Source organism: Solanum stenotomum, chromosome 4 (genome assembly GCF_019186545.1).
Source record: "Solanum stenotomum isolate F172 chromosome 4, ASM1918654v1, whole genome shotgun sequence".
NCBI classification, from domain to species: domain Eukaryota; kingdom Viridiplantae; phylum Streptophyta; class Magnoliopsida; order Solanales; family Solanaceae; genus Solanum; species Solanum stenotomum.
The window spans coordinates 9,021,141-9,031,706 of NC_064285.1; the positions used below are offsets into that span (position 1 = coordinate 9,021,141).

The 10,566-nt window shown below is 33.2% G+C and overlaps 2 protein-coding genes across 2 annotated transcripts in view; both read right to left on the reverse strand.

Annotated features, from left to right (window-relative positions):
- The window catches only part of LOC125863205 (receptor-like protein 9DC3), a 72,827-nt gene extending 62,866 nt beyond the window's left edge, over positions 1-9,961 (reverse strand). Inside the window, exon 1 of the mRNA XM_049543373.1 lies at positions 9,439-9,961. Within this exon, the coding sequence (XP_049399330.1) occupies positions 9,439-9,961 (523 nt within the window). The remainder of the gene's footprint in view (positions 1-9,438) is intronic.
- Positions 1-10,566, reverse strand: part of LOC125861251 (receptor-like protein 9DC3) — a 129,713-nt gene that overhangs the window by 63,063 nt on the left and 56,084 nt on the right. The window lies entirely within an intron of this gene.

Consider the following 10,566-nt stretch of genomic DNA (forward strand, 5'->3'; position numbering starts at 1 on the left):
TCTATCTCTCTCTCAGGAGGGACTCCAAGAAGATCATCGGGAAAGACTTATGGAAACTCTTTTACTACTGGAACTGATTGAATATGAGGTATATCAATACTAGAGTCATTAATTTAGACTAAGTGATAGATACACCCCTTAGAAACTAACTTTCTCGCCTTAAAGTATGAAATAAAATGACCCTTAGACACTGCTGAACTGCTTTTCCACTCTAAAAATGGCTCATTTAGAAACTGAAACTTGACAACTCGAGTTCTACAATCAACTGAGGCATAACAGGCGTAAAACCAGTCCATACCAAGAATGACATCAAAGTCTACCATGTCTAACTCAATTAGATCAGTCATGGTACTCTTGTGATTGCCGAAAATGGGAAAATCACGATAGACTTTCTCTGCTAGAATGGACTTACCTACAGGTGTAGAAACACTGAAGGGTTCACTAAGTTGCTTAGGAATAACATCAAAATTCATTATAACATATGGATTTACAAAAGATAAACTCGCTCCTGGGTCTAGCAAAGCATAATACATTAAAGTTAAAGACTTGGATCATACCAGTGACAATATCTGGCGAATCCTCTTGCTTTAGGCGACTAGCGAAAGCAAAAAGGTGGTTTCCTTCTCTGCATGCCCTTGAAATAGCTCATCTAGATGCATCTCTATCTGGTGGAGCAACAGAAGAAAATTGGGCTCTATTTCCCCATTAATATTACTCCGCCTGCTCTTAGGACACTCTCTCATAAAATGATCGTTCTGGCCACACTTGAAGCAACTAGTGTAGTCATCACGACACATCCCTGAGTGGATCCTACCACACTTAGCACATGCATGAGTCTTAGTACCCCCTTGTGCCTTACTACCATGCGAATGCGCAGTTCTAGATCTGAAGTTATGAGAATTCTGACTATTTTACTCACATTTGTTCCTTGGTTCAGGTGCACTAGCAGATGATGGAGCACGTCCTTTCTGCTGTTGGAAAAAAGACCGGTTCGCATTGCTCTTTTGCTGTCCAGATTCATTCCCTGATGTCTTAGCTCTCTTGCTCTTAAACTCTTCTCTATCCTTCAGCTGGTCCTCCTTAACTTGTTGCACATGGATCATTAGCCTTGCTATGTCCATGTAACCTATATGCATGGATGCCTTAATTTCCATACTTGACAGACAAGTCAACCCAACTACGAATATACTTATTCTGCTCCTCATGTCAGCAAACATCTCATTGCTTCTCCTAGCTCACGAGGAAAGAAACGCCTCATGAAGGCACTCTCGACCATAAACCAGCTCAAAGTCGATTACGCGTAAGCATGAGTTAGAAAGAAACTTTTATAGAGGTACACTCTATCGCACGAAGTGAGTATGAAATAAGTGAAGGAGTTCTTAAATGTTGCAGCCTCTTAATTATAGATGTGACGCGCTTCACACCGATAACTAGGACTCTACAGACAAGGCTTCATAGACTCCCTAGGACTCTTGAACTCTGTGCTTTGATACCAAGTTTGTCACGCCTCGAGCCTACACCCTGGATGTGGCTGACACTCGAGAACCATTGCTGGCCCCAAGCGAACCCTTGACGTGACTTACTTACTCAGCGGAAGACTTAAACCTCAGAAATAAACTCCAATAAGGAACTTATGAAAATCTTAGAATGTTTTTAAAGAAAGCATTCAAACTAGCCAAAATGGCTACTCAAGTCTCATAGTAAAACATTTGAAATACAAAGCTAAAAGACTCATAACTAACTGTCTGACTATCTATGAAGCCTCTAAAACAATTGAGATGGATGTTGGGACAAACCCCATAACATCCTAATGAATTGATAATAAGACTGAAAGCAAGTTGGAATGCTAAACACAACATAGGCTAGGAAGGAATTTGAAGAAACAAACTTGGTCTCAACTGAATTGAATTGAACTGATTTCAACATAAACTAGTGTAAATAAATGCAGTATAAAGAAATGCTTTAAAACATTGTTTTCAACTCTGTGTATTTAGAAATACAATAATAATCTGTATGTATGCAACAATACTATATGAACTCTATTTGTATATGAAAATACAAATATTTCTGATGTATATAAAAATACAAATATTTCTGATGTATATAAAAATACAAAATACTGTTGTGGGAGTTTCTCTAACCGACAACCATCACTTAAGAGCTATTGTGATGATACAACGTTTTGCCTCATGCTGCCAGGGACGTCCTACACCTTGCCAAGGGTATAGAACCTGAACTACTAAGTGGATCCACTAGTCTATGCTAAAAAGCACTAATGAATCATCGAAAATATATGACCCTTTTTTACCCATAGTGGCTACATGGTTTATGGCGGCTTGGAGTTTTTTGCACTTTCCCCCATATCGGTGCTCAATACTACTCCCAAAATATACTAGCTCTTTATGTTAAAAAGATAGCTTCTTTTTCTGGTTTGAGATAATTGCTCAAAACTTAGCTCAAAAGCTATCTTGGAAATCTTAGTTTCCTCTCTTGCTTAATTGTGAAAGCATTTATTCTTTAACTGAAAATTAGCCCAAAGGCTCTTTACTGAGAAACTAGATCAAAGGCTCTTTACTGAAAAACTAGCTCAAAGACTCTTTACTGAAAAACTAGCTCAAAGGCTCTTTACTGAAAAACTAGCTCATTGGCTCTTTTGGAAATATCAGTTTCCTTTCTTGTTTAAATGTAAAAACATTTACTCTTTGGGAAGACATAGTCCCCATATACTCTTTTGAAGAACTGAACTTCAAACTTTTTACTCTTTACTGAACTCAAAACTCAAGTCTTAAAACAAAGTTAATACATTTGTAAGACTTTTGGAAAACTTTATGAACTTCTCTTAAATTGATTCTTGACTTCTCTTGACTTGACTCTTAACTTCTCTTGACTTGACTGTTAACTGGTCCTTGAATTGAATTATAGATTCAATGATTGTGATTTGTGATTGGAAATATCTCATGATGTTTAGGAATGATGTTAGATAGCTAAAAATAAGAAAAGATCAAAAATCAATATCTGAGGGTGGGTCCGCGACACGAAGAAACATTTAAATTTTGGTTTCGAAAATCACTTTTTAGGCAAAACGGTCAGTGACCGCTCCGCGACGCGAAATGATTTTTCCCAAATCTGGGGAACTGCTCCGCGATGCGAAGGCACTGTTAAATTTCGACTGACGAAATTTCTTCTTTGTTTTCCAGCTCTAAACTCTCTATACTCCATGGGTTCTTTCCCCAAACACTTAGAATCCTTTATACCCTCAATATACATCAGATTCTACTCGAAAACACAACTAAAAACGCGAATCAATCTCCGAACAACTTCAACAACACAACCCACAAGGATTCAAAAGAACTTTATCAAGAATTCTAGGGATTTACAAATCAATATACTTTGCTGAAATCGAATCAAGTTTGGCGCGTGGGTGAACTAACCCAACTCTATGTGATCTCACATACCTTGTAGGGATCATCCCCGACGAAATCCACAAGTTAATCTCGACGAATCTTGAACATTCTTCTCCTTTCTCCAATCCCTTGTGTGAAATTCACTTTTCTAAAACTGACTAAAATCTGACTTTACCCCTATTAAACTTCTAAAAACGAATTAGAATAATTAGATAAGGAAAAGACTAAATTACCCTTCCAAAATCCGGATTTAGACGCTCCTTAATCCAACAACCCAACTTCCAAAGAGCATAACTTACTCATACGAACTCAGAATTGCGTAAAATCGGCGGTGTTGGAAAGATCAATCCAAGATCTTTCCAACCATATCTAGAAGTACACCTAACTCATCATGATCTAGGAGTTATGGCCGTGTGAAGTTGACCAAAACTCAACTTTTCCTAACTTTAACAAATTTCCAAATTTTCATTCTTTCCAAAAATGACTATTTCCAATTATTAGCTTCTTTCTAGTTATTTCAAACTGCGAGATGTTACATAAGTTTGACTCATCCTGTCATGAGCCTTATCCTATAACTTTGACGCCGTTAACGGTGTAACACCAATATTTCCCCTTCGGTTTCATCCTTAAATTGTTTGCCCTTTTTTTTTTTTTTTATCAATTTTGTTGCTCTTTTGGCTCCGAAGTCTCTGCCCAACTACCGTAATAGTTGGAACTGAGAGTTGCCTGTGGCCCATGTTTATGTAAAAGAGTTCTGAAATTAAGAAAAAACTATGGAAACATATACATGCCGATATTAGAAATAATCCAATATTTTTTAAACTATGCAAAATAATTTATTTAATTATTTTAGCTAAAAGTACTAATTATCTTCTTTTTCTAACGGCGATAAAGTGGTTAGAAATTGCATCCAATTATCTTCTTTTTTCTGACGTCTAAAAGACTAAACACATTTCCTTAAATTTTACTAGTCTTGTTGTTGAAATTTCAAAGAGAAATTAGGTAGGGAAAATAATTATTCTTCATGCATGCTTCTTTAATTTGAAGGACACAAATTCTGTCTTTCTTCTATGAAATAAATGACTGATCGTACAATTTATTCATATCAAATAATCAATCAATTCATATCAAAGAATCAATCAATTCAAAGTTTGGAAAAAGTTGTCATCCTCAAGTCAATGCCCAAGTTTTATGGGAAACGTCAAGTTTGGCACATAATTGTTTTCCTTGTCCAAAAAATAAAAGAAAACAAGCAAGATACAAAATTTCCATGTCGTTTGATACAATGTATTAGAAAAAACAATATATGTATTAACTTTGTTTATTATTAGTAATTTAGTATCTTGTTTGGTAAGCATTTGTTATATACTCTGGGATCATTTGATAAGATTTATAAGAATAATGCTTAATGGAGTGTATTAGTAATGCATGTATTCATAATGCTTGTATTAATTAATACTTACATTAATGTACTGAGATTATTTCTTGTGTAGTTTTGATTTGATGTATTAATAATTAATAAAATGCATTGCATACCTTCAATAAAAAAATATTTGTTTACAATGATACCCCCACACTCTTTAGCTTTGGAAATTGAAAATGTTTTGATAGGAATTTGAAGGGTTATTATGTCATTAATCAATCTAATGCATGTACATCGTTTGTAAAGTGTATAAGAATAATGCAAAATAAAGTGTATTAGTAATGCATGCATTAGTAGTGTTTGCATTGGTAATGCTTGCATTAATTATGCCTGCATTATTTCTTATACACTGTTTGGTTTGATGTATTAGAAATAACAAATCTTGCATAATTTCTATTAATAATTGTATGTTTACAAAAATACCCTTCACACTTTATTTTTCTGTACATTTCCTTTGCAACAAGATTCTTTGCTAAAACATCAAAAAAGATTTCTTTGTTAAAACATTATTAACTCCTCTTTTTTTTTGAGATAAAACGAGTCCAAAAATAAAAAATAAAAATTAATGGAATGTAAGGGCGATATAGGTAGCATAGACCTGAGATAATTCCTATCTGGAAAGCGGTACCCTATTAAAATCAGTATATGCACTTTGTATATATTAGGAGTCTGGGCATATGCTTTAGCAGCCACATATCCTATTTCCTAGTGCAATTGAAATACAAAAAAGTATTACCAACAATCAAATTTATAAATAATGGAGGTGTTTTCTTAAAAGGTTTAGCAGCCACAGAGAAGATGAAAGGTTTCTAAAACACAGTACCATGGAAAATGGAGATGTTTTTTTAAAAGGCTTTGAGGGTAGTTTTGTAATTATATAATCTAATGCAAGTGTTAAAATGCTATGTATTATTAATACCTAGGATTTCTTTGTATTAGTAATACACAACTTAATACACAATATAGTGTTATACATAACATGAAAAAGTGGAGTCCGAAACCGAAAGGGCAACTCAATTAATTATGAAACCGAAAGGGCAATAATTTTTAACGCCGTGTAAATCAGGTTTTCTAAAACAAGGCTCAAATTCCGATGAGCCTTGTAAGGCTCAGCCGCCAATGAGCTTTACAAGGCTCAACTGCCAATGAGCCTTGCAGGCTAAAAAAAAATATTCTCGTTTTATTTTCTTGTTTGTTAAAAGTCTAATAATAATGATAATACATAGTTGTTGATATGATGCATAAAGATAGATACACACACGTTTCTATCTAGACCAACATATACATGTGAATCTATAATGTGGTTTCTTTCAATGAAGATAGAGACAAGTAGACAACTGTTGTTACCCTTTTTTTCTTTTTATGTTATATTATATATTAAATTAAAATCTGTAAGATTTAGTCCAACTAAGAAAAAAATAATAATATTAAAAGAGGTTCAAATTTATTCTGCTCTAATAGTAGAATTTCATGGGGATAAAAGAATTTCGTAGAAATAGCGTTATTCCCACCAATCACTTTTCGGTCATATCTTTGAAAAATAATTACTGTTTCTAAATTTTAAATTTAACATGTAAAGTCTTATGATATTACTTTATTTATAAAATTATAAGACGGTAAGTTTAAAAAGTTATAAGACGGTAAATTATAAATTTAACATGTAAAGTTGTCCTTTTTGCTCCAGAGTCGTTTATTATGCAAGTCAACATATAGTGATTCTTATTCTTAATTATATTCTTTCTTCAAGACCATGTCAAAGCCAATGAATATGTGTTGAATCGTTCAAAAATATATTTTTTTCACAACAATTATTTTAGATAATTTGATATTATTTAGTACAACATATAAGGGAACATGATAGAAAATATAAAAGACAACACTTCTAGAGATTTCAATTAGAAAATATAAAGAACAACATTTCTATGATTTTCAGTTGCTTGTTGTTCATAATTAACTAAGCTAAATCTTCAATGAAATGACTTCAAATTACATCAGCAAATCACTTTAAATATCTCATAAAAATCAAATCTATAGTTAAAACTTTCTCCTTCAAATTTGAAATCCTTTAACTTGATTGTTATCTCCAAGAACATGACATTACATCATGATGTTGTAGAATTAACTAACACTCAAGTTCTTCTGCTTGTGAATGTAAGCAAAGTAAAGTTACACTCGAGTTCTTCTGCCTGTGAATGTAAGCAAAGTAAACTTACACTCGAGTTCTTCAGCCTGTGAATGTAAGCAAAATAAACTTACATTCTAGCCTCTTCGCCTTGTAACAAAAGGCATTCTAGCTTCTTTGCCTTGTTAAAAAAAAGAGATAACATGATTGTTTCCACCTCAAGTGAGAGACAATGCAAGACAAATGACATCTTATTCTAGAGATGCTATGAATACTGCTCATTTGAACTAAAGGTTGAACTTTCAACAACATTATACTCCACCAAATGAAAATCAATCACCAACAACATCAAATTCGGGAGGTGTTCATATAGAAGAACATAATACGGGACTTTTGGGAAATCAATATGAGGCCAACACAAATTTATCATTGGCTACTCCCGACACCCCGTATTACCCTTTTTTGACTGTGCTGGAGTATCTATGACCAACTACACACAAGAAGAAGGTAGTGGCTTTCAAACTCCTAATGTTGTAATTTTGGGTTTTGAAGAATTCAACGAAAGAAATTATGATTTTGTACGACAAACGTCAATTTCAAAACTCACCATTTCATGCTGGGAGATTGAGTTTTTCGACGGTTAACAATGTACTCTTTAAATAATTTATAGAATATTTTATTTATATTAAATTATATGTTAATGATTTACATCTTATTTCAGGATGACATGTCACAAAATCAAAATGATGATGAAGTTGGACCTTCACAACAATATGTATGTTGTTATAATCGACAAATTTTCAATTTTGACATTTATAAAATATTAATAGAATTCAGTGATAAATATAATTTGGCAGGACATCAACAACCCTCGAAGAATAACAAGGCCACACGTACTCACCACCTGTGGAACCGGTAGACATAAACAACAACAACAACAACTGCATCAAGACAGACGATAATCTCTAGAAGTGTTGTCTTTTATATTTTCTATCATGTCCCATATATGTTCTATCAATTTTTTACAAATTATATATATATAATTGAAGTTTTCGAACTCCAACATATATGCATGGTTCATGTTTACTATAAATTATTTAAAGAGTATATTGTTTTTTTTTACCTTGATATGAAGTATAATTTTTCTCATGTTTTCAACATATTCATCAATAGGACATTTCCACCAAAATAAAGTATGACTAAAGAAGGCTGAATTTTATCATTCTGCAAGTGAATAAACCAAATTATAATTTCACATAAAAAAAGTTGAAGAAAAAAAAATATCAACTAAGTAGTAAATAAGGTCTAAACTATTGGGTTTAGTTGGTTTGAAAAGGCACAAAGTAATGACTAGCAATAAGGTCTAAACTATCTTTATGCATCATATCAACAACTATGTATTATTATTATTATTATTATTATTAGACTTTTAACAAACAAGAAAATAAAATGAGAATGTTTTTTTTTTTTAAACAAATAACAACCTGCAAGGCTCATTGGCGGCTGAGCCTTGTAAGGCTCATTGGCAGCTGAGCCTTACAAGGCTCATCGGAATTTGAGCCTTGTAAGGCTCATTGGAATTTAAGCCTCGTTTTAGAAAATCTGATTTACATGGCTTAAAAATTGTTGCCCTTTTGGTTTCATAATTAATTGAGTTGCCCTTTTGGAATTTTCAAATTTGTTGCCCTTTTGGTTTCGGACTCTGAAAAGTGTACCAAACAAGGTATTACTAATACACACCTACTGCATGCATTATTTTTCCTAATACACTCTACCAAACGTACATAAAAAATTGTGGTATTAATAATACAAACTTCAATGCACAACAAAATATATAACTGATACAAATTCTCATACTTGAATCAAGAAATGCATACATTTCATCCAATACGCATAACATTTATTGAATACATTAATATCTTACATAAACTTGATATATCATCAAAGTTCATAACATTACATTTCTCATGAGCATTCCACCAAATGTTCCTCCAAGCACCTGCACGGTCGAATTTGTTTATTTATTATCTGATTTTTGTTTTTACTCAAAGAGAAAGTTAAGTCTTACTTTTATTTTGAAAAACTTAATCCATTCTTATTGCTTCTACTAATTGATTTTTGAAAGAGAAATATGCTTTGGTAGAGCATTCAATTAGTTGTTGATATAACTAATTAAAGATCAAACAAGAACTTACCTTTGACTTTGCTTCTTCCTTATTTGTCGCATAATAATTTTAATTTGTGTTCCAACTTTACAAAAATTGTTGCAAGCCATTTCAGATTTCCAGTTGAGATCATGATATAGATAATGGATACTCCAATACATAGTCCACTTCCATATCCCATAAGAGCAGCTTTCCAAAAATCATTTAGAAATTCAGAATTGCTTTCTTCATCGTCTGACTCATAATCGCTATTATTATTTGTCTCCGGTGTCCAATTACTTCCACAACCTTTCGAAACTGGGAATCCTTGTAATCCATCATTACCTTCATATGAATTATTTTGAAATGTATCAAATTGATGTCCTTGAGGAATGCATCCTTGGAGATGATTGTGAGAGAGATTTAAGAATGAAAGAAACGTAAGAGTAGCAAGTTGTTGTGGTATCTCTCCCGAAAGCTGGTTGAATGAAAGATCCAATGATTCGACTAAAGATAAACTTTCAAGTGATGATGGTATATTACCTTGCAATCTGTTATGAGACAAATTTAGCACCCGAAGTGCAATGAGATCTCCCAAACTACTTGGAATATTTCCTTCAAATTTGTTACTTGAAAGATCAATAGTTATGAAAATTGTCGAAATTCTATCCAGATCATACTCCATTCCCTTCGTTGAAACTGTTACAGAATCATTGTAATCTCTCTCTCCAGATTTACCAAGATATGTTGGTACCTTCGCTGTTTTATCAATTGTCCTCATGGCTTTCAATTTTTGAAATAGACTAGTCGACAAGTTTCCTGTGAAACCATTGTAAGAGAGATCTATGATTCGAAGCTCAGAAAACATGTTTTCATTACTTAAAGCTCTAATTGTCCCATGTAATTTGTTCGACCTCAAGCTTAAAACTTTCAAATTTGACAATTTTTCAAACCATATTGGGAATGTGTCGCTAAAGTGATTGTCTCCTAAATCAAGAATTTCCAAGTTTTTGCAATTGGCTAAAGATCGGGGGATTTTTCCTTCTAATTCATTGTCATGCAAGTCTAAGCTTCTGAGTACACTTCCATTGCTAAAAGTTTCTGGAAGAGTCCCATAAAGATTGTTTTGGTGGATATCCAAAACCTCAAGATGACCACCCATGTTGCCAAAACATTGTGGAATTTCTCCCTTCAAATTGTTTCTACCCAAATCTAAAATCCTTAGTGACGTTAGATTGCAAATAGACGAAGGGATATCTTCACCGAGATTATTATCTTCTATTTTCAATACCTCGAGTCCACTGATATTAACTAGACATTGCGGAATTTCTCCCGTCAAGTTGTTTCTCCCCAAATACACCACTTCCAATTTCATCAAATTGCAGAAAGATGAAGGAATTTTCTCAGTGAGATTGTTGTTGTGGAGATACATCCATTGCAAGTTTCTCAATTTGCCAAAGGAATCCGGAATTG